The sequence below is a fragment of the Schistocerca cancellata genome, chromosome 5 (genome assembly GCF_023864275.1).
Source record: "Schistocerca cancellata isolate TAMUIC-IGC-003103 chromosome 5, iqSchCanc2.1, whole genome shotgun sequence".
Classification (NCBI taxonomy): Eukaryota; Metazoa; Arthropoda; class Insecta; order Orthoptera; family Acrididae; genus Schistocerca; species Schistocerca cancellata.
In genome coordinates this window covers 191,890,909-191,916,757 of record NC_064630.1, presented here as the reverse complement: position 1 = coordinate 191,916,757, position 25,849 = coordinate 191,890,909, and the positions used below count along the sequence as shown (strand labels likewise).

Below are 25,849 nucleotides of genomic sequence, written 5' to 3'. Positions count from 1 at the left end.
GCCCCGAGATGAGAAATATATTGCTCATATTACTCAAATTACTACACATAACATCCAAAGTAATTTTCCATAGCCCAACCAACCCACTGAACATCCTTGTTCATCCCCACTCCAATCCTGCTCCCATGGGTCGTTTCCTCGCGGGTGACCCACGTGCCTGATCTGACCCACACCCCAACCACCATCTCCCACTGCAGTCTAGTTACAAGGCATTTCCTACCCTATAAAAGGCATGCCTACGCGTTTAAGCAGCCATGTTATGTTTTACTGTGCAGAATTCTATGTGGACATGACAAGTAACCACTTGTCTATTTGCATGAATGGCCACCACCAAACTGTGGCAAACTGCAAACTCTGCCACTCAGCTGCCAAATATACTGCTCCCCTCACCACAAATGACTTTGAAATAGCTGCTTGACTACGCATGCTATGTGGAGAATCCCTTCCAGTACAAGTTTCTCTGAACTATGCAGGTGGCAATCATCTTTCTAGCATATCCTGCATTCTCACTATCCCCCTAGCCTCATTTTCCACTAACCTGTTTCCCACAGTCTCACCTTCCCTTTTCTCTTCTCTCGTTGACCACACCAGTCATTCCCCACCCAGAATGTGTACTGTCTTCTCCCATCACTCTTTCTTCCCCCTCTACCATGTGAATACCCCTCCCCCTCCTCCAACTCTATACCCCTTCCTGCCTCCCTCACTGTCTCTATCTTTCTGTCTTTAATTCCTTCCCCATCTCTACAGCTCTTGTATGCTCTACTCCCTAAGAAGCACTGTCATCTTGTATAAATTCTGAGTTGCCTGTCTTTCCCGTTCCTGGCAAGCATTACCCTCTTCTTAACTCATCTATCCTTCCCTAACCTCCTCCCCTCTTCCATCAGTAAAGTACTCGCTCTCAATAATAGATAAGCAATAATCAGTGTCGCCATGGCCACAATAGTGTGCATTTGTGTGTGTATGTGGGTTCATTCTGCTAGAAGAAAAGCCAGGGAGCTTGAAAGCTAGTGAACACTCTTCTGTTATGTTTGCCTATGCACCAATGATCTGACTGTTATAGATGAGTGGTTGCCTTTCTCTTATTTTAAGTATTTGTTCTATGCATGAATTTCCATTTTTGCTATCTATGAGGAAAAGCTGTACTTGGATTGAAAAAGTTGGGAGAAGCTTATCACTAGCACTCCTGAAACTGGAGCAGCAACCTGATAATGAGGAATCTTGTTAGCTAACAAACAGGTGTCAAGTGCCTCATCCATGAACGAAGATTGTTGGATTCAGATGATGTGCTACCTGACAGAGAGGATGGCCATGGGCTAAATCATTCTGGAAGAATATGCCACTGTTTCACAAGAGGAACCCAACTCAGCTTGCAGTGAATCTATGGGAGCTTTCTAAATTGATGCAGGAAGTCAACAAGTTTGATTAACTTGTTATCAATCACTCTGCACAACATACATGGAAGGAAATGATTTAACAAAATATCTCCCTACAAAGTATGGGGATTTCTGACACACCACCGATGAATTATGGCTACTGTTGTGAGATGGTAATTTCGTCAGTGAACAATACGAATGGAATCAGTTAGCGTTTAGCAATTACCCATTGACAACAATCGGTTGTAGGAAGATAATGCATGCAGATGAACAACAGCTGATGATGAAAAGCTGCATTCTTTTGTTTGCTGTGCTGCACCACTCACATGTATTGGAGTTACAAGTCATTATAAAATAACTTATGATGGGATTTCCACAGTTGCACTGTACTGAAATATAATTTGATATTCTTTTAAAAAAATTACACTAACATCAAAGTCTAACACCCTCATAAATACAAATGAGAGGCTATAGTAGTTTAGATGGCTGATTAAATATCTGAATCAGTAAACAGGTTAAAATATGCATTCTGTACCAACTCTTAACTGGGAAGATTACGAAGTAGTTGGGCAGTGAGTAAACAACTAGAGTGCTCTCACTTCTACAGCGGAGCAAAGAACTAAATAAATGTGCATTTACTGAAGACTAACATGAAAACATTTAATACATGTCAATCAAAATAAAGTAAATTTCATAACATAATGGTCACTAGTTGAAAATCTTATCATCTATAACGTTTGTGATAATTACACAGCCTGCACCCACAGTGAAACTTATTTGCTTGGCTTCTTAGAAAATACAAATAGTTTCATGGGTAAGATCCACCCAAACCTTTCCTCAGTCACGAAAGCATGCCAAATGTAATGAACAATGTAAACATTCCAATATAAACAGTACTTCCTATTTTTCATTTCTCCCAATGCCTTACTATATTTGTGGGCAGGTGTACTGTTCTTATGAAAAATGATTTTGTCTCTTGTAATCCAGTGCTCTTTTCCTATGTTTCGTAGTGCTGGTCCAGAGTACCTGTGTGGTATTAACAGTAATCTTTTTACACTTTGCTATATAATCAATAAGAAGAATTATTCTGCATCCTGGAAAACACTAGCCACAAGCGTACAACCATTCTGGCAGATGAAATCAATTTTCTCTCTCTTGGTGCAAGGTCACTGACTTATACCCACTGTGATGCGACAAGATTTTTATTGCTCCTTACAAATGGTGTCCATCCTCGTCACGAAGGCCTATAAATTACTAAGATAAGCAACCTGAAAATATCCTTAATGGAGTTACAACTTGCAGTCCTATTGTTCACATTTCAACTCGCTGTGGCTGAAAAATAAACTCTTGCTCACTACTTTAAGGGATTGAGTAACTATGAAACTTAACAAGTTCACTGTTTAAAATGACAACATATTAAAAAAATCTATGGATTCACGTGCACAGCTTGTTCATAGATCACATAAATTTTAACATTCTCCTTATCATTCAACACAGTTCAGTACCTAAATCTCTTCATAGCGCCATTATTTATACACTCCTTTTTCGTGACACACTGTTCAAATAATTCAAAACATAGTTCATCTTCAACGTGCCACAACAATTTGGAATATGACTGGCACACAGAACATGCAAGACTGAAATAAATGAAGCAATTTATTACTTGCAGTTCATATGAAAGTTCTGTTTTGAACAGTTTGAATCAAGTGTGATCTTAGCCCTCAAACGGGCGCGCCATTTTTTATAACACGAGCAGCCATGCATCGTACTTTGTAAACAAGTAAAGAATGTGGTTGTTGTTGTTGTGGTTTTCAGTCCTGAAACTGGTTTGATGCAGCTCTCCATGCTACTCTATCCTGTGCAAGCTTCTTCATCTCCCAGTACTTACTGCAACCTACATCCTTCTGAATCTGCTTAGTGTATTCATCTCTTGGTCTCCCTCTATGATTTTTACTCTCCACACTGCCCTCCAATGCTAAATTTCTGATCCCTTGATGCCTCAGAACATGTCCTACCAACCGGTCCCTTCTTCTTGTCAAGTTGTGCCACAAACTCATCTTCTCCCCAATTATATTCAATACCTCCTCATTAGTTATGTGATCTACCCATCTAATCTTCAGCATTCTTCTGTAGCACCACATTTCGAAAGCTTCTATTTTCTTCTTGTCCAAATTATTTATCGTCCATGTTTCACCTCCATACATGGCTACACTCCATACAAATACTTTCAGAAACGACTTCCTCACAGTTAAATCTATACTCGATATTAACAAATTTCTCTTCTTCAGAAACACTTTCCTTGCCATTGCCAGTCTACATTTTATATCCTCTGTACTTCGACCATCATCAGTTATTTTGCTCCCCAAATAGCAAAACTCCTTTACTACTTTAAGTGTCTCATTTCCTAATCTAATTCCCTCAGCATCACCCGACTTAATTCAACTACATTCCATTATCCTCGTTTTGCTTTTGTTGATGTTCATCTTATATCCTCCTTTCAAGATACTGTCCATTCCATTCAACTGCTCTTCCAAGTCCTGTGCTGTCTCCGACAGAATTACAATGTCATCGGCGAACCTCAAAGTTATTATTTCTTCTCCGTGAATTTTAATACCTACTCTGAATTTTTCTTTTGTTTCCTTTACTGCTTGCTCAATATACAGATTGAATAACATCAGGGACAGGCTAAAACACTGTCTCACTCCCTCCCCAACCGCTGCTTCCCTTTCATGCCCCTCAACTCTTACAATTGCCGTCTGGTTTCTGTACAAATTGTAAATAGCCTTTCTCTCCCTGTATTTTACCCCTGCCTTTGAAAGAGGTTTTCCAGTCAACATTGTCAAAAGCTTTCTGTAAGTCTACAAATGCTAGAAACATAGGTTTGCCTTTCTTTAATCTTTCTTCTAAGATAAGTCATAGAGTCAGCATTGCCTCATGTGTTCCAATATTTCTACAGAATCCAAACTGATCTTCCCCGATGTCGGTTTCTACCAGTTTTTCCATTCGTCTGTAAAGAATTCGAGTTAGTATTTTGCAGCCGTGACTTATTACACTGATAGTTCAGTAATTTTCACATCTGTCAACACCTGCTTTCTTGGGGATTGGAATTATTATATTCTTCTTGAAGTCTGAGGGTATTTCGCCTGTCTCATACATTTTGCTCACCAGATGGTAGAGTTTTGTCAGGCTGGCTCTCCCAAGGCTGTCAGTAGTTCTAATGGAATGTTGTCTACTCCCAGGGTCTTGTTTCGACTCAGGTCTTTCGGTGCTCTGTCAAACTCTTCACGCAGTATCGTATCTCCCGTTTCATCTTCATCCACATCCCCTTCCATTTCCATAATATTGTCCTGAAGCGCATTGCCCTTGTACAGACCCTCTATATACTCCTTCCACCTTTCTGCTTCCCCTTCTTTGCTTAGCACTGGGTTTCCATCTGAGCTCTTGATATTCATGCAAGTGGCTCTCTTTTCTCCAAAGGTCTCTTTAATTTTTCTGTAGGCAGTATCTGTCTTACCCCTAGTAAGCCTCAACAGCCTTACATTTGTCCTCTAGCCATCCCTGCTTAGCCATTTTGCACTTCCTGTCGATCGCTTTTTTGAGACGTTTGTGTTCCTTTTTGCCTGCTTCATTTACTGCATTTTTATATTGTCTCCTTTCATCAATTAAATTCAATATTTCTTCTGTTACCCAAGGATTTCTACTAGCCCTCGTCTTTTTACCTACTTCATCCCTCAGAGCTACCCATTCTTCTTCTACTGTATTTCTTTCCCCCATTCCTGTCAATTGTTCCCTTATGCTCTCCCTGAAACTCTGTACAACCTCTGGTTCTTTCAGTTTATCCAGGTCCCATCTCCTTAAATTCCACCTTTTTGCAGTTTCTTCAGTTTTAATCTACATGTCATAACCAATAGATTGAGGTCAGAGTCCACATCTGCCCCTGGAAATGTCTTACAATTTAAAACCTGGTTCCTAAATCTCTGTCTTACCATTATATAATCGATCTTATACCTTCTAGTATCTCCGGGATTCTTCCACGTATACAACCTTCTTTTATGATTCTTGAACCAAGTGTTAGCTATGATTAATTTATGCTGTGTGCAAAATTCTACTAGACAGCTTCCTCTTTCATTCCTTAGCCCCAATCCACATTCACCTATTATGTTTCCTTCTCTCCCTTTTCCTACACTCGAATTCCAGTCACCCATGACTATTAAATTTTTGTCTCCCTTCACTACCTGAATAATTTCTTTTAACTCATCATACATTTCATCAATTTCTTCATCATCTGCAGAGCTAGTTGGCATATAAACTTGTACTACTGTAGCAGGCGTGGGCTTCGTGTCTATCTTGGCCACGATAATGCGTTCACTATGCTGTTCGTAGTAGCTTACCCGCACTCCTATTTTTTTTATTCATTATTAAACCTACTCCTACATTACCCCTATTTGATTTTGTATTTATAACACTGTATTCACCTGACCAAAAGTCTTGTTCCTCCTGCCACCGAACTTCACTAATTCCCAATATATCTAACTTTAACCTATCCATTTCCCTTTTTAAATTTTCTAACCTGCCTGCCCGATTAAGGGATCTGACATTCCACGCTCCGATCCGTAGAACGCCAGTTTTCGTTCTCTTGATAATGACGTCCTCATGATTAGTCCCCACCCGGATATTCGAATGGAGGGACTATTTTACCTCCGGAATATTTTACCCAAGAGGACGCAATCATCATTTAACCACACAGTAAAGCTGCGTGCCCTCGGGAAAAATTATGGCTGTAGTTTCCCCTTGCTTTCAACCGTTTGCAGTACCAGCACAGCAAGGCTGTTTTGGTTAGTGTTAGATCAGTCAGTCATCCAGACTGTTGCCCCTGCAACTACTGAAAAGGCTGCTGCCCCTCTTCAGGAACCACACGTTTGTCTGGCCTCTAAACAGATACTCCTCCATTGTGCTTGCACCTACGGTACGGCCATCTGTATCGCTGAGGTACACAAGCCTCCCCACCAAAGGCAAGGTCCACGGTTCATGGAGAAAGAATAGACTGTCTTTATGTTACCTAGGTAAACATATATGAGAAAAATCACAGTTTAATGTTAATTAAGTAAACAACAACTAAATAAACTTCCATTGTATCACTATGTTGCAGAGTAGAAGTGTTATCCCACAGTAATGACACACACTAAGCATTAAATAGTGTAGTTGCATCAAATGCCAGCCAATCGCTTATTCGATTACTAATTATCTCATAGAAAACTGCCTCACTGTGGGATTGTACCACTTACTCTGAATCTAGGCAATTTTCTTGCACAGATTGTACATTTTTTCCTCACCTAGCTCACTATTTGTTGTATGTTACTGTTGCTCACTTGGATGTATAACAGCACAACTTAGCATTGTGTTGGCTGAAGCAATAATGAAGTATGGAACAGCACAAGACAATGTTATTTTCAGATGGGACACTTTATACACAGATGCGCCCACTCAAGGGCTGAAGTTCCTCGCAATCTCTCGAAGTCTGTCCCCACATTCACAGTGCGCTGCACAACATAATCCATCACAAATCTATGGCACTGAGTTGCTGAACAACTGCAACATGCACAACTGACAAAACAATAATGAGCCACAAGCCTGTTCCAGTCTTGATATATAGCTTCAGTATGTATCACGATATCGAGTGACAATTTCTAAATTGTCAGTGCATCTGCCCCTCTAGTCTAAACACACCTTCTTGGCACACTAAGTTTCTAGTAATTTTCCCACCTGGGACTGGACTGACAGTAGTTTTTCATATTGTAGATCCGTGTTTAAGGAACATTTCCTTAATTTGTATTTCTATGATATCCACTTGTTCAAACAGCGTTATCATCAATCACTGAAAACCACATGGTGTGTTTCTTTTGATTTGGAGTTACAGGTTTAGTACTCTCTTCACATGAATCATATTCAAGACCAGTGCACACAAATTTTAATTTAGTTAACTGCCCATTTATTAAACATTCGAAATGAAGGAGCACATTCTTGACAACCTCCACTACGTATGGGTGAGTTTCTGTTGTCAATAAACTACCCAAAAGAAAGCCACCAGGGCTATTTGAGGAAGGTATACAGGGTGGTCCATTGATCATGACTGGGCCATATATCTCACGAAATAAGCGTCAAACGAAAAAACTAGAAAGAACAAAACTTGTCTAGCTTGAAGGAGGAATCCAGATGGTGCTATGGTTGGCCCGCTAGATGGCGCTGCCATAGGTCAATGGCATGGTGATATCTTTGAACGTTGTGTACAGTTCTGCCACTGGGCACAAGAGAAATTACAGGATGATGACAGATTTTTTGCATGCGTTCTATTTGGCAACGAAGCGTCATTCGCCAACAGCGGTAACGTAAACCGGCATAATACGCACTATTGAGCAACGGAAAATCCACGATGGCTGCAACAAGTGGAAAATCAGCAATCTTGGTGGGTTAATGCATGGTGCGGCATTAGGGGAGGAAGGATAATTGGCCCCCATTTTATCAATGGCAATCTAAATGGTACGATGTATGAAGATTTCCTACGTAATGTTCTACCAATGTTATTGCAAGATGTTTCCCTGCATGACAGAATGGCGATGTAATTCCAACATGATGGATGACCGGCACATAGCTCACGTGCAGTTGAAGTGGTATTGAATAGTATATTTCATGACAGGTGGATTGGTCGTCTAAGCACCATACCATGGCCCGCACATTCACCGGATCTGACGTCCCCAGATTTCTTTCTGTGGGGGAATATGAAGGATTTTTGCTATCGTGATCCACCAACAACACCTGACAACGTGTCAGCGCATTGTCAATGCATCTGTGAACATTACAGAAGGCAAACTACTTGCTATTGAGAGGAATGTCGTTACACATATTGCCAAATGCATTGAGGTTGACGTACATCATTTTGAGCATTTATTGCATTAATGTGGTATTTACAGGTAATCACGCTGTAACAGCATACATTCTCAGAAATGATAAGTTCACAAAGGCACATGTATCACATTGGAACAACCAAAACAAAATGTTTAAACGTACCTACGTTCTGTATTTTAATTTAAAAAACCTACCTGTTACCAACTGTTAGTCACAAACATATGGCTCACAATGTTAGACGATTACAGCGCCATCAATCACAAAGCGAAAAAAGTGGTCCAACTAAAACATTCATATTTCTTTATGTACTACAAGAATATGTAATGAAAATGGGGGTTCCTATTTAAAAAAAAACGCAGTTGATATCAGTTTGACCTATGGCAGCGCCATCTAGCAGCGGGCCAACCATAGCGCCATCTGGTTTCTCTCTTCAAGCTAGATGTGTTTTGTTCTTTGTAGTTCTTTTGTTTGATGCTTATTTCATGAGATATTTGGCCCGGTCACTATCAATGGACCACCCTGTATAAACAAAACTGTTTGGAAGACGAAGTTGATGTTCATCTTACATTTAACACAACATGTCCCAACATCAAGAAATCATGATACCTATGCTGACTCGATATGATGGACTGGATTTAGCTGGACTGAAGGGGTTACAGGGACCTAACCATCATGTCATCAGCCCCTCCATACTATTTGCATTATGCTGGGAAGAGTACTCAGAGAGGAATGACACACAAAACAAATCCTGAGGAATGAGATTGTAACAGAGAACTAATCAAATCAAGAGAAAGCAGAAATGAATGAGTGAGAGAGGGGTAAGAGGGTGAAGGTAGGTGCGTTATTCCACTCCCAATACAGTACAATGTGATGGGAGACGCACTCTCTACATTCAACCAACTTCTCCTCACCCTGCATTACAACAAGAAAAACGAACAACATAGAGAAGATAAAATCATATGAAAGAGACCAACAATGGTGAGATAGTAAATAAACATCTGATGTAAGAAACAAGAAGAGTTACAAAGGTGGGTAGAACAGGAGCCAGGTTGGACGACAGCCACGGCAGCCATAGGCCACCTGGCCTGGAGCAGGTGACAGGGCACTCCGCCAGTCAGTCAAGCAGCCGACTAGGCCAATTTGCTCTAATTCACAAGAAGCAATTGAAACCACTTTGGGTAAAGTCTAAAACCTTATCAGCCATTTTGGTGTCGACTGCTAGCCCAAGAGGCAGCAGGTCAGCAAGTTTAAGGTTTTGCTGTAAAGTGGCAAAATTAGGGCAGTCCAGGAGGAGTTACCCACCATCAGACAGGCACCACACTAACAGTGGGGTGGATCCTCATGTCACAGGATGTAGCACTTTGTCAGCCAAGTATAGTCAATGCAAAGTCATCAAAGAATGGCATATTCCCTACAAGACACACTAGGGAACACTGCCGCATGGTCATGATCCATTTATTGTTTGCAGTTTGCTCGGAGAAACCAGGAAATACCAACCCATGTTCCAAGCCTTCAACAACTGATGGCATGGGGTTGACCGAAGGTCCGGTTCTCATACCCACATCTCCAATGTAAGCATGCTGGTAGCCAACATGGCCAATCATATCAGCATATTCACTCCCTGGGATCGCAAAGTGACCTGAGGTCCAGACGAAGACAACCAACTGTCCTGCTTGATAAAGGTCAAAATGGGGATCTGTCACAGCCAATGGGTATTGAGGATACCATATCACCTGAAGACAACTCATACACTCCCTGCCTATTAAGAATGTTTCATGGTGCAATAATGAAGGTGACTGAGGGCTTGAGGAATGGCCATTGATTTGGCAATGGATAAATTGCATCCATTCGGAAGTGAAAACATTGCATCCATTCCGCAGTGAACATAGTTCACTGCACCTTGCATGGGTACATGCAAAACCAGTTCCCCCACTATCTGTAGAGCCTTCAGTGCACACCACTTCCAAACCTGGAATTCAACAAGGACATCTTGACAATGAACAACCATGGAGTCAACAGTGTCTTTCGGTCCAAAGGATAGGTCGAGACAGATCGAAGGACAGTATAAATTCCATACACAATTGCTCCCCAACAAGATGTGTCCATGTGGAAAGATGGAGTTCAGAGTAGAGAAACTGTATGCGAAGTGCGATTGACTCCAGTCCTGGGCCTTTGTTGTAGGATGCGGATCTCCCTCCAGGAAAAAGGACACAGTAGTTTCGATGCTCTGGGGAACAGCGAACGTTTACTGCATAGTTGGACAGCAGCTGGTGGTGTCAGGCATGCAGTGGAGGGCCCCCAGCCTCCATGAGTAGACTGTTCACAGAGCTGGCCCAGAAGATGCCTGTCGCAAGTCACACCCTATAATGATGTATCAGGTCCAGTATCTACAATGCTGAAGGCAATGGTTTGCCATATATGAGACCTCCATAATCCAGTTGGGACAGGGCCAGAGCTTTTTAACATTGCAGATGTGTAAAAGTGTAGAGTGGTCTGCGCCCCAGCTGGTGTTACTCAGGCAGCGGAGAGTAATTACGGTGTAACCAGTAAGTCTACTTAACATGGCAAAGATGGGGAAGCCATGTGAACCACGCATAGTCCAGTCCCAGAAAGCAATGACTCCACCACATTGAGCAATTGTCATTGAGATAAAGTTCTGGTTGTGGATGGACAGTACTATGGTGACAAGTGCGTGACTCTGGTCTTGGCAGCTAAAAACCAGACGCCAAGTATCAGTGCCCAAAACTGCACCTTTCGTAACGCATCCTGTAGTCAGCATTCTGCAACACCCACAGTGGAGGAGCAACAGTAAAAGAAAAAATCATCAACATACAGAAAGGATGACACTGTAGACTCCACAGCTGCAGCTAGACTATTGATAGCTGCTGTAAAAAAAGTGCACTCAAGACAGAGCCCATTCTCTTGTATTAGGGGGTATGGGGAGCACCAATTTGAACCCAGAAAATGCAGTGTGACAAGAAGCTCTGCACAAGAACAGATACTGGGAACCAGAGACCACACTTTCTGAGTGAAATGAGGATGTGAGTTGCCTTGTGGGTCATAAGCCTTTTGGAAGTAAAAAAAAAAAAGATAAGGAGTTGATGCCAGATGAAAGCTGACCACATGGCAGACTCCAGGCAAACCAGACTATCAGTGGTAAAACAGCCTTGGTGAAAACCCTCTTGGTAAGGAGACTAATGACTCCGAGACTCAAGGTACCAACACGGCTGTTGGCTTACTTTATGTTTGAGCAACTTTCAGAGAACATTAGTAAGACTAATTGGGCAATAGCTGTCCACAGCATGTGGCTGTTTATGTGGTTTCTGTACCAGGATGATCACATTTTCTCGCCACCGAGATGGGTACTTACCCTTGCTCCAGATATGGTTGAAAACAGCATGGATGTGATGTCTGCAATCCGCCAATAGGTGTTTGAGCATTTGGCTGTGAACAAAGTCTGGCCCTGGAGCTGTGTCATGGCAAAGGGCTAGAGTATAGAGGAATTCCCAGTAACTGAACGAAGCATTATACGACTCTGGGTGATGTATCGGAAAGCTTTGTGAATTCACTCCTCTCGCTGTTTGAGGACATGAAATACTGGCTGATGATTCTCCAATGCAAAATCATACTGAATTGTAATCTGGAGGATGGGGGGTGCGGAGGGAGGGGTGATAGTTATAGGAACATTATCCAGGTTGTCATAGGCAAGCAGGATCTGCAGCTTACTGGTGCATGCCATTTTAATCCAAGATTATTCACTTTTTATTTTCGGAAATGTTACTATTTCCCCAAACCTGTCATAAAGATGTTTCAACAAAGAACAATAGCTTTGTGGTCATTATGGGCTCTTCATCAGTCCTAGAGCAGACAAAGTAATTTGGGGAGTATTTCTCTCCTTGTCTCTTGGTCCCATATTCCCCCCATGGGGTAGACAGGGAATGAAATGTTCTGGGGGCCATGTCTATTCACAATTTAATAGTCTTTCCCTTCAAAAGAGATTGCTGGGGCCATGCAGCAACCAACAGAAGAAAGTTTGATCTGCTTCATTTGCACAGGGATCCCACAAGCTGCTAGGGAAATAGATGTCAACCCAGACAGAGTCCTGCATGCTTCAGCAAGCCTTTACAACTGGGGCGACAGGGGCAAGTGCCCCAGAGGTTGCCCTATAAAGAAAGTTTTACCTCAGCAGCCATTCACTTCATTAGCGAGTTGCACACCTCTAGTTTGAGGATTTTTTTTATGAATGTATGTGCCTTTGTTGTGGTCCCGGCAGTGAAGCCGAGGCCCACGTTCCCAGGAATGCACATTTCACCATCATACCTACCAATCGTCCCTGAAACACGCACAGATTTTATGGTAGAAAAGGTCCAGAGGTGCAGGGCAGTTGCAACCTCAGGAAACACAGGGGCACTGTACCTGTAGTCAATCATTACAGGTGGAGCTTCTTACAAAGGATGTTGCCCCCTCTCCCCCAAGAAAAATCACGAGCATGCAGAATTAAACCACATCCAAGCACGGCAGGCAACAAGAAGAAAATGCAGTGAAAGGCAGAGGGGTAAGAAAGAATAGTAGAAAGATGGACTTGCAGCATGGAAAGAGAAGCAGCGCTGCAAGAGGCGGAGCTCTGTGTTGGCCAAGCACTTGATAAAAGATGTGAACCCCTTGAGGGTGTGCGGGTGGAGGTGTCAGTACAATGCTCTGTGCCCTTTTACAGCTATTACTGCAAGTGTATGATTCCTTCTCCACTTCCACCCCTGACTGTGCTGAATCAAAATATAAGTTTTGCTCTATGTCGAGTCCACCAAGCATGAAAGAAATCTGATTATCTGACAGGAAGAACAGTCTATTTTCATTTATGAAGTTCATCACAAAGATGCTCCTTCAAATACCTTCATGACAAAATAAAAGGACATCAGACAATCCCATGAACATATCTTGATGTAAAATGCTTTCCTTTTGCAATAGTGTATTGGCAATTATAAATTTTAAAGAATTGAAGGGACCAGCATAAGAAAGCACTAACCCTCAATTTAGTAAGAATTAGTCAGCTCCTTTTACCTATTGTCTATTAGAATGCACCACAAGCTAGTAACAAGTAATTCCACATGTACACCAGAAAGATCTATCTATCAAATACACTGTTTTGTCTTATTGTATTTATGCTCTTGCTTTTTAATTTAAGCAAGCATACAAGATGCAATAATTCAAAATACGCCCTTGTCAGTTAGCACTTTCCTCCACCAAACCCTTCAGTTATAAGATTTCAGTATTACATCCTGCACATACATTATGGCAACCAGCTGCTGTCAAAGAGAGATCACAAAGATAATGATGGCTGTTACATCCTAGTAAAACGACATATTGAGGAAATACATCAGTAACCCGCAGCTCATATAAAAATCTGTCTATATTATTTAGTAAACCAAACTGAAGCGGTGATTCCATTTGTTTAAATAATTTTCTGGCATGTCCTTCCTACTACACTCTTCTGATGAAGACTGTAACCAAAAAACAATACGACTGTGTGTTTCAAAAACATTATATCAATGTGAATATGTTACAGCGCTAAGGAAACGTTGTGTAAATTGCTTATTTGTTTCCTTTATAACTAATGTTAAACCAAACAAATAACTTCTACTGGTCTACATTCTTCAGATAAATAATACACTCCTGATAATTAACTAAAGGCAACTGAAGTTACCTGAAGATATTGTGTAAGCTTCAAAATATGTTGCAAGAAATCTCTTCATCCTGTATACAGCCACAGCTCCTATCCCTGTCTTACTGAGTAATCATTCCAGTTTCAAGAAGGGATTAGTACTTCATATTTGAGATGTTTCTTACTTGACCAGGAATAGGTAGAGTCCATGATCAAAATATCGCCACATTTCAGAGTAAAGATGTACTCTAGCAATACATTTTGGAGGTCTTGGTGCCAAAATGTGCTCTGCTTCTGCTATGCTGCCTGCCAAACCATAAACAACCACATATTTGTTCATGAAGAACTGTCCCATGCAGTAACCCAGGCCACAAAGAGACCACCAGTCGATATTTCTGACAATCTGCAATCAGTCAATCGAAACTACTGCGCACATAAAAAAATCTCAATTAACACAATGCAATATGTATAAACTGCTTACTCAAAAAATTAATTTCCATAAGAAAATCATGAATCTAATTGCACATTCCTAGTCAGGTTACACAGTTGCCACAAGGCAATGGCATTACTGGTACATTTATGAGTAAGTTCTTTGACAAAAAAGTTACCATTTACATTATTTACTGTCTAATCCATAATATTTCCATATACATAATATGAATTATTCAAAGTCACTGGTAACTAACCTGTGGTTGTTGCTGCAGAGCATTAAAATATAGGAAATGCAAAGAAAAATCCGTAACTAACAGCCAGAAAATAAAGCGCAAGATTTTTAAAGACAGCTTCATAACGTGTGTTCCTGTCAGTGTTACTGTACTCATCACCTGTGGAAAGAACAAGATTAAATGAAATTAACTTTTTCTCAATAATTCTAAAGAAGAGATGACTCACAATTACTCACCCCTTCATGGAACACTTCATACAAAATAAGTGGTCCCATAAACAGGGTAGGTAAGTAGAAGCAATAGCCTAAGAGATTAATACAGTTTCTCAGATCAGCTGTGTAGTTTACTTCATTCACTTTGTCAAGTGTAAAACTTAGGCAACGCATGTGTGTCCAACCTAATGCAGCATGAAGCAGGTATTCAGCACTGAACGAAAGTTGTAACCATGCCTGAAAAAGTCAATACAAAGCTACAGAAATTATTTTAACATGTTACTTTATTACAATAATTTTTATAATCAAGCTTATACCTGAATTCTACCTTAACAAACTACTTACAATCTAAATGCAGCAATAAATGAGATTCCCATTTAGTTACAGGCAGTTGCCGAAAATAAGTACACAGAAGTACACTGTCTGACCAAAAAGTTTCGAGACTGATTTTATTCCTGGTGTACAAGCAATGTCAGCGCAGTGACTACAGTGGCAGCTTCAGCTACCAACTGTACACAACAGCTGTGCATTCAACCAGTCAACTGGGAGAAGGCAGTGTTAAGCAGTGAATGTGCAGTCACAGTGTGTAAATTTGTGGTGTCACAAAAGGCAGTGGAGTGACTTCTTTAAGTCAAGAGTTCACATCATACTCTGAGATAATTTGGATGAGGAAAAGTATGTAAAGTCTGTACCGCACATCTTAACTACTGAACACAAACAGAAGGATGTGGACACCTGCTGGAACTTGATAGAAATCCAACGTACAGGCAATTTTTTGGAAAAAAAAAAAAAATCACGGGTGACAAGACACTGTAATCAATACACACCTAACACAAATTGACAAAGTAAAAAAAATTCATATAAAGCATCAACACTTTGGCTTGAATATCAGTAATATCATTAATGTTCTCTTCTCTATTTTTTATTAATCCAGTCTCTAAACTTTTTGGACTGACAAGGTAACCTCACTCTGTAATGATAGAACTCAATACCAAACTAGGTATGTTGAATACATGGCACATCATAGAAATGGGTCTTTCAGAAATGTACAATCTCAGAAACCTACACCTGTCTAGAACAGCAAACACTTCTCACAAATGCGATTCGTGATTTCGTCGCGGCATCAAATGCGGGGCATCTCTCATCATTGTCTCTACCTAGTTTTCCTCCTTACGACGACACGGCGGAAGACTGGTCCGATTACGAAAAACGTCTTCGACAGCACTTCTTGGCGTTTCATGTCTCATGTCGTGGACGAACAAACATGTAAGTCTCTGTTCCTTTCATGGATTTTACCTCAAATGTATCGGTTGTTGTCGCAATTGGCTCCTTTGAAAGATCTTGCGTCTTTGTCCTTTGCTGAAATGTGCTCACTTCTGTCCGTCTATTTTCAAAAGCAAACGCCTCTCGTGTTGTCTTTTATCGTTGTCAAAAACAACCGAATCAATCCTATCGCGCTTGGGCTGCTGAACTTCATGCCCTCAGTAGAAAGTGTCAATTTGTTACTGAAGTTCACAAATAATCCTACGCCGATTCCATGGTACGGGATGCTATTATCCGATTGGCGCCCGACAAAGAAGTTAGGCAACATGCCCTTAAGTTGACAAATCTGACTCTAGATGAAGTCCTATCCATTGCTCAGTCTTTTCAAATTTCTTGTGCTGCTGGAGTGCAAATAGAGGCATGGGGCAACGTCAGGGAAATAAAACCTCTGTGCGATGTTGACGAAGCATGTGGTATCCCCCCGCCAGCCGATGTGGCTGCAGTACACTCCATAGCGCAGCCTCGGCCTAACCATAAACAAATCACTAAGAAACTGCAGCAAAACCCACGGCAACTTCCTTCATGTCCGCGGTGTTTTAAGTAACATTCACGAAAATATTGTCCACAATGCTGGGCCTTGTGGGTGGGGGGGGGGGGGGGGGGGGGGGGGGGGGGGGGGGGGGGGAACATGTGTCATCCGTTTGCAAATTCGACACCATACATGATGTTCCTGAACATGACGCTGATTCTGATTCTGTGTTGTCTGTCAATTGTACTTCTTCCCTTTCAGGGAAGTTACTCCTCACTGTCCAAATACTTGGTAGAGATGTTCGCATGCAGGTGGATACTGATTCTGTTGCCACTATCATCAATTCTCAGATGTATCTTCAGTTGGGTTCTCCAATCCTGTCACCTGTCACTAGGCAATTACGGACTTACAATAAACAGAAGATTTCTCTCTTGGCACAATTTGATGCTGAGGTATCTTACAAATCTGTCATTCGCACTGTTCCCATACTTGTGGTTGACCATAGTAACCATAGTAACATGGTTTCGATGCCTTTCGCGTTTTTGGGTTCTCTATAGGTGATTCTGTCAATATCGTCTCTAATGCTATTCCTTATGCTCAATTGGATTCCTTGTAGACGACATTTTCGTCCCTTTTTTTTCATGGGTTAGGCTGTGCAAATGACTTTGAAGCACATATCATGCTCAAACCCACTGCTCGCCCTAAGTTTTTTCGGGCTCGGCCCATTCCTGTGGCCCTTCGTGATCAGGTCAAACGGGAGCTGGATCATCTCACTGCTTCAGGGGTCTTGCTTCCTGTCACTTCCTGAGTGGTCCTCTCCTGTCGTTGTCGTTGCTAAGCCAAATGGTGATATTCGTCTCTGTGGCGATTTCAAAGCCACTGTAAATGCTCAAATGCCTTATCGACACTTACCCTATGCCTCGACCTGAAGAATTGTTCACTAAGCTTGCTGGAGGCCAGTATTTTTCTAAACTTGACTTGTCGGAAGCTTATCATCAACTTCCTCTCGATGCTGCTTCCCGGAATTTTCTGGTCCTTAACACGCCTTTCGGCCTCTATCAATACCAACGATTGCCATTCGGGGTTGCCAGCGCCCCTGCTCTCTTTCAGCGATTCTTGGAACAATTATTGCTCACTGTCCCTGGGTGTATAAATTACCAGGACGACATTGTTGTCACTGGCTCCACCACTGACGAACATCTTCAAAATCTCCACACACTTTTTCATGTCTTACAGACTGCTGGTCTTAAGTGTAATCTTCCGAAATCAAAAATTTTTCAGGCATCTATCACGTACTTGGGGTTTCAACTCTCTTGGGATGGTATTCGTCCGCTTCAGCAAACTGTCGCTGCGATCGATGCCCTTCCTTGCGCTACTTCTGTTAAGGAACTGCAGGTCTTCTTGGGGAAAATAGCGTACTATCACAGTTTTTACCATCTGCTGCTTCAGCGGCTCAGCTATTGCATCACCTGTTGCATAGAAACATGCCTTTTCACTGATCCGTGTCACGCGATGCGGCTTTCCAGAAATTGAAGACTATGCTGAAACAGGCCCCGTGCCTGGCTACTTATCGACCTGGCCAACATCTTGTTCTTGCCACAGACGCCTCTCAATACGGGGGTCGGTGCAGTCCTTGTGCACCGTTTTTCTGACGGTTCTGAACAACCCGTTGCTTATGCCTCCAAAACACTCACGGATGCCCAACAAAAGTATTCTCAAATTTAAAAAGAAGCTTTGGCCATTATTTATGCTCTTCATAAGTTTGGTGTTTTTCACTACGGGTTCAAATTTCATCTTGTTACGGATCACAAACCACTTGTTTCCTTGTTTCATCCATCAACGTCAATTCCCCACAAGGCTGCACACCGCCTCCAGCGTTGGGTTCTTTACTCGTCTTGTTTCAATTATGAGATTCATTTCCAGCCGACGGCTCAACATACGAATGCTGATGCACTGCCTCGCCTTCCCCATGGGTCCTGATCTGGCATTTGATAGGGACAAACTTTTGTGTTTCCACCTGGATGTTGCCGAGCAGCAGGTTGTGGGCGGGTTCTCCATCACCGGGTACCGGCTGGCGGCTGCTACGGGTTCTGACCCTACCCTCTCCGGGTTTTACACTGTATTCAGAAGGGTTGGCCAGATCGTCCGTCCGCTAAGACTTCTGATCCATTGCGGAACTACTATGCTTTGCGTTACGGCCTCACTGCTAGGGTTGGTGTTATCCTCCTTTCCACTGAAAATGCTTCGCCACGTGTTGTGATACCTGCGTCTTTGCGTGTTTCGATCTTGTGCCTCCTTCACCAAGGGCACTGGGGTGTCTCTCGCACAAAATCTCTGGCGCGCTCTCATGTGTACTGGCCCAGCATCGACTCTGAAATCGCACACATGGTCGTTCCTGCGGCCCTTGTGCGTCACAGGCCGCCGCCCCAAAGTCATCTTTGTTGCCGTGGCCTTCGCCTGAGAAGCCCCGGGAGAGTATTCATGCTGACTCCGCAGGACCTTTTTAGGTACTTATTGACAGCCGGCTGAGCTCTTACATGGCCGACAGCCCCGCACGCTACTTCATCTTCTGCGGCCTTCCACCCCAAGGCCACGGGCGCCTTCGCTTGGCCGGTCCACTGCCGACGACCTTGTATGGGTACGGGGGATATGGCAGGCGACCAAAATGGAGACCTGGCTGCATCTTACGACACCATGGCCAACGCCTGTATGAAATCCAGACGGAAACAGGTGTTGCAATGCGTCATTCGGACCAGCTTCGGCCTCATGTGCCGGCAACGCCTGTTCCGGATGCCGCTACACCACCTTCGGCTCTACCTGACGCTCAGGATACTGGAACCTCTTATTACTCACAACGCAGTCCTCTCACCATCATATCGGTGCCAGCCCAAGAACTGACGCGACCAGGAGACGTGCCCATGCAGGAACCAGGTGACCATCATCTGTCGGAGGAACTCAACTCGCCTCCTTCTCCTACGGACACGGACACATCGCCCATGTCTCCTGTTATAACAACCGGACTTGCCGCAATGGGCAGATTGGTGCACGGAGCCCCAGCAGATTCGACCCCCACGTCTCTTGTCAACTCGACCCGTTATCATCGGGGACACTTCCATCCGTACGGGAAGCCTCCTCCTCGAGACTTTACGGCCAGTCAAACAACACCTATGGACGTTAGCAATCTACAGGCCACCTCCATCAAGACCTGTGGAAAAAATTCAAAGGGGGGAAAGTGTTGTGACTCGCCGATATTTCAAAGTGCCGCCGCGCAGTTATGCGCGTCCTCTACATGCGGCACTGTCTGCCAGCCATGCAGCAGCAGCGCCACCTAAGCGGCCAGCCAGCCAGCGGTCTCTAGACTTGGACTCAGTTATGATTTGACTGTTGAAGAGTACACACGTCTTACTCTGTTTACTTGATCTGTGACTTTCATGTATTGCGTCTTCCTTGAAATATATTTGTTCAACTTGAAGTTATTACATATATTAATCTGTTGAGGATTATTACTACAATGTTGGAGTATGTGGTCTTACAGTAGAAGTATCTTGGCCAAATTGTGAACTAATTTGTTTCTGAGATTTAGTCTCATATGAGATTACCAAATGTTGATCATATTATTGGACTGCATGTACAAGACAAATGTTTAACACAGGCCAGACAGATCAGTGATACATTTTCAATTGACATAACTCTGTGCATTGATTACATAACAGCAATGACTAATCTGCATAATAAAGGTGATACTGTGATTTGCAAGTGTTTGAACAGTAACTGTTAGCTCCTGTTCTGCTCAGGGTGCAATTGATAAACTGAAATTAGGAGTCCTGAACCTGAAATTTTATTATGTCATCTTCTAAATGATTAATAACTAAATAAACTATACAAGAGTGAAAGAAATAGCTGAAATGGCACATATTCTTTCGCAGTAGGTGTCTTAAAAATTAATTTACAATCACCTTCTACTAATTACAGGTCAGAAATAAGGTCTATTTCATTCATCCCTGCCTTCAAATGAAGAACCTATTAATTGCCAGTGGCATTTTTTCATTAAACTACTGTAAACAATTTGTGGTAACTTAAATTTAATGCAGTTAAGCTGTTGCTTTGTCAGTTCTACTAAACAGGTGCTGTTTCTTTGAAGTTACTGGTTGAACAGCTACACAACCACACGGGCACTGATCTTAAAACAGCAATCATCTGTGTATCTTAAAAATAAATAACTGTTTACTATCAAGCTGAATCTTTAGTTACTGAGTATGTACACCAATGATTTGGAATACACACTGCTAAAATGGATGTCTTCAATTTGCTTTTGAATTTATAGAACTTGTCAACTCCTTGTGTTATGTTTGTTGTAAACTTTCTGAAGACTATTGCATCAGAATACAGAATCCCACTATGACTCATATGGAACATATTATTAGCAACAAATGCCATTAAATAAACTGGAAAGTGAGTGTATAAATTCCAAGATTTTTCAAAAAGTCTCTGTAATATGTCTAGCAACATACTTCACACATTAGACCCTATTCTTATCCCAATGTGTGTGTTTTTCAGAGCAATCAACAGCAAGATTATCAGTGTTCATGTTAAGATAGTCTAAGTTGAATGTGATTAAAAGCAGAGGAAATGTTAAGTGCATCATAAAATACAAACTGGTTTATAATACCTGAACCATTACAGTTTACGGAGAAAGTCACGCATTTCCCAAATTCCTCAAGTCTTACTGCATTGATCTCCTGGTCTGGAAAAATTGAGGCAGAATCATCTGGAGTAGGATGCAATGCACCACTGCATTGTGCCCTATCTGTAATTGATTGGAGCATTTCATCTTGCCTTGGTGACTGGAAGGCAGTACACCATGGACAAGTATTTCATCTAATTAGTCACAATTTACTGTCCCACACTTCTGGCCATTTTTATTTCTCCATATGTGTGATACCGCATCTCAACAGTGAGAAAATATCATGTAGGAGTACTGTACATTGAGCCACAGAATTTCGAATATATGCTACCTTGACTGCCACACTTGCTAATTACTTTCTCCAAATTCCCAGCTGCCCCGGTGCCTAGCTCAATGACCACATTTTCCAGCAACCTTTGCAAGTGGAGAAGGGAGTCCTGGATGTTCTGAACATGTGTGTGTGTGCTGGATACTTGCTCACTTTTGCAGAATAAAAACTTTGTTTATTTTACCTGCATTTGCCTCTGAAGATAATCCCCAAGACAAAGGCATGGGAAAGTATGCAAAATATCCTTGCATCCCACTTTTCAAGTAAACACAATGGAAAATACTTCTGAAAGCAAATCATGTTGCACTTTTTATTTATTTATTGACTGCCTTGATTAGCTTTATATGTGCTGAATCCATTTTAACCTTTAAAGCAACTGAACCCTTAAGGAATGTCAACTTTTGGCACCAGCATATCATGTTTTATTAATTTGATGCTACATTACATCAGTCTTATTAAGATTACAACTTGACCTGTTAGTTGTGAATTAACTGTAGACCTGTTTCACTATTGTCTACGCTGTGTCTGGTAAGTTTAGGTTTAGTTACTTTATTAACATGCATGTATCGTCAACATAACAGTTTTTAGAAAGAAATATTCACATGACAAAACTACAAGGTTAGAGAGAGAGGGAAAATGTGTGACCAACAGTCATGTTACAGTACTGCCAATGGACACATTTGAAAATGAAAATACTAATCCTAACTCTTGAAACTATTAATTCTTTGCCAGGGAGGAAGGGGGATATGATGAAGAAGGTTAGAAATGATTAGCAGGTCACTGAGACCCTAGGATGAGATAAAGTCAAGAGCCAATCAACAACTAGGTCATTAGAAATGCAGCAAAAGTTTGGGTTTGGACAAGTACAAGGATAGAAATTAGTCATCCACTTTGGCTGAGAATATGAATACCAAACCTTCTGAACAAGTTCAGACTGACCATGGAGGCAACCTTGCTTGGAACTTAAACCTTAGAATATTTAACTAGCTTTAGTACTTTCACACTCTTAATTGTTTTGAGGGGTGGGGGAAGAGAGGGATGGACGGGAGAGAAAATGGATAATATTCCGAGTGGCATTTTTTCACAAAAGGCATTTTCAGTACTCTGTATCATGTCCCTGTCCCTACACTGGATCCAAGTGCCTTTGAGCCAAGCAGTGCTTCCCTCTGGAGTTCCATACTTTAAATTCACAATTCCACTAGTTAAAAACTTAAACTTAATGTTGAAGTTATGCAGTTTTACTATAACACACTAACTGTGTGTATTACTGTAATTAATGGCACTATGAAAGAAAGTTTTCTTACTGGCACTTAGAACATTCTTAATGAAGTATGTATTTTCTATAGTCTCATTACTGTTTGCAGTCATGTGGTGGGCTGCATAGTTCTGTGGTGTAACAATAAGTTAATTTTTTGAATCCAAATCAATTAGTACAAACCAAGACACACAGTTTCTTTTTCTCCCTGATGAATGTGAGACCTAGCATTTCAAATATTTTCCATTTCCACTCTTTAGGTTTAAATCACTGTTAGACCATTATCAGTTTCATCCCACTCTCACATATGAATACAACAAAATATGTTATTGAGGGGAACCATACAATTTTAAGAATGACAACACAGGAAACTGTTTTTGTAAAGGAACAACTAGGCTTCATATTGTGAATTTCAACCAGTATTTCATGATCAGATCATCTGTTGCAAGTGAAATTAAAAATTAAAGAAAAACACTCATGCAAAATATCGATGGAAAAATTAACTTCAAATGCTGTCTGCAACTAGTGGGTATTAGGTTCTAATGATTTCAAATTACATCAATCTAACTTAAATGTACAAGGGAAGATAAGTTGTAGAGTAATAATTAAATTATAGAACATTTCGAAAGCCAAGCAGTTACGACACTAACCAGTGCATCCTCTCTGTGAATCCAAGCTAACATACCAATGCTGAAAGCCCACAGAACAGACTTGTTTCTCATTATTGACAGTAAGTAAAACACACAAGGCTGCAGGAGAAGGAAAACTGTTGCTGTTGAACCAAGGAACCACAATAAAAAGGCAATGGCTACTGTCAGGTGCCACAGTGGGATGAGCTGCAAATAAAAACAATATATGAAAAAGGAATGTTATGCGTATGTGCTGCTTATAAACTAAAATTTTAAGGGAAATTTCTATATGTAGTACCAAATACTTGTATATTTTATTACTTTCACTTTGGGGTGGTACTGTAGCATACCTCCCAAAAGTCCTCCAGTTTTCAGTCTGACAGGACTGCTGCACCCAAATTCCTTAACTATTGTTGTAACTATCGGATCACTGCCATTCCACCTTTAATATATTAGTTTTTCTTTCCCATCTTATCACTTAACCAGAGTGATTAAAAATGCAACTGCACATACAGTGAGAAAAGAGAAAAGACACTGCTCTCATTACTACGAAATCATTTTCTGTGCTGTAGTAGTTTATATTTTTCAGCTTTCAGCCTTCAACTGTGTTTTTAAGCTGCACCTATTTTCTTCAAAATCAAGTCAGTGGTAGTGGATGATCAGTGTACTACAAACATGTTCTTGCAATCTAAAAGTAGTTGAAGACAATACAGCCCATGCACAGCCTAGCACAAAACAATTGTACAAATGATATAGACTCAGAATGGAATGAATGCATACATATGGACTGTGACTGGTCCTACTCTGGTGACCCCAAACAATAAATAGAAACATGTCTCCAAAAACACAAATTAGTTTGTGAGCCCAGGATCATCAGGTAACTTATTTTTGTTGGATTGTTGTTGGCAGACGTAGTCCAATATGAGTGAGCTACACTATGTGGACAAAGTATCCGGACACATAGCTGAAAATGACTTACAAGTTTGTGGTGCCCTCCATCAGTAAACTTGGAATAGTGTTGGCCCACCCTTAGCCTTGATGACAGCTTCCACTCTCGCAGGCATACGTTCAATCAGATGCTGGAAGGCTTCTTGGGGAAAGGCAGCCCATTCTTCACGGAGTGCTGCACTGAGGAGATGTATCAATGTCGGTCGGTGAGGCCTAGCATGAAGTCGGTGTTCCAAGACATGCCAAAGGTGTTCTACAGGATTCAGGTCAGGACTCTGCGCAGGCCTGTCCATTACAGGGATGTTATCGATGTGTAACCACTCCACCACCGGCCGTGCATTATGAACAAGTGCTCGACCGTGTTGAAAGATGCACTCACCACGGCCGAACTGCTCTTCAACAGTGTGTAGCAAGAAGGTGCTTAAGACATCAATGTAGGCCTGTGCTGCGATAGTGCCACACAAAACAACATGGGGTGCAAGCCCTTTCCATGAAAAACATGACCACACCGCAACACCACCGCCTCCGAATTTTACTGTTGGCACTACAAACGCTGGCAGATGATGTTCACCAGGCATTCGCCATACCTACACCCTGCCATCGGATCACCACATTGTGTACCGTAATTCGTCACTCCACACAACGTTGTTCAATTGTTCAATGTTGATGCTCCTTACACCAAGTGAGGCATCGTTCGGCATTTACCGGCGTGATGTGTGGCTTATGAGCAGCCGCTCGACATTGAAATTCAAGTTTTCTCACCTCCCGCCTAACTGTCATAGTACTTGCAGTGATTCCTGTGTGATGGTCCGGATAGAGGTCTGCCTATTACATATTACAACCCTCTTCAACTGTCAGCAGTCTCTGTCAGTCAACAGAGTAGGTCGGCCTGTATGCTTTTGAGCTGTACGTGTCCCTTCACATTTCCACTTCACCATCACATCAAAAACAGTGGACCTAGGGATGTTTAGGAGTGTGGAAATCTCACATACAGACGTATGAACAGTGACACCCCATTACCTGAACACGTTCGAAGTCCACGAGTTCCACGGAGCGCCCAATTCTGCTCTCTCACGATGTCTAATGACTACTGACGTCACTTATATTACCTGCCAGTAGGTGACAGTACAATGCACCTAATATGCAAAACATATGTTTTTAGGGGTGTCCAGATACTTTTGATCACATAGTGTACCACAATGACACAGTGCTGCACCCACAGCGTCTGGTAACAGTGAAGATGGATCAGTGCATTGTGTGCCAATGGCAGCTGTGACTGTTGTTGCATGTGATTGGACATCCTTAACAGCACTATATTCAAATAAGCAAATATCACAGCTGATGGTAGCCAAGTTAATGGAAAAAAGCTATGATGTATCTAGATATGTTGTGATTGATGTC

The 25,849-nt window shown here is 41.8% G+C and overlaps 1 protein-coding gene across 1 annotated transcript in view; it reads right to left on the bottom strand.

Annotated features, from left to right (window-relative positions):
- LOC126187300 (protein-cysteine N-palmitoyltransferase Rasp) overlaps positions 1-25,849 on the bottom strand; it is a 186,304-nt gene that overhangs the window by 79,023 nt on the left and 81,432 nt on the right. Inside the window, exons 3-6 of the mRNA XM_049928292.1 lie at positions 23,522-23,707; positions 14,837-15,049; positions 14,622-14,759; positions 14,121-14,338 (exon numbers count right to left, since the gene is read on the bottom strand). Coding sequence (XP_049784249.1) covers positions 14,121-14,338; positions 14,622-14,759; positions 14,837-15,049; positions 23,522-23,707 — 755 coding nt within the window. The remainder of the gene's footprint in view (positions 1-14,120; positions 14,339-14,621; positions 14,760-14,836; positions 15,050-23,521; positions 23,708-25,849) is intronic.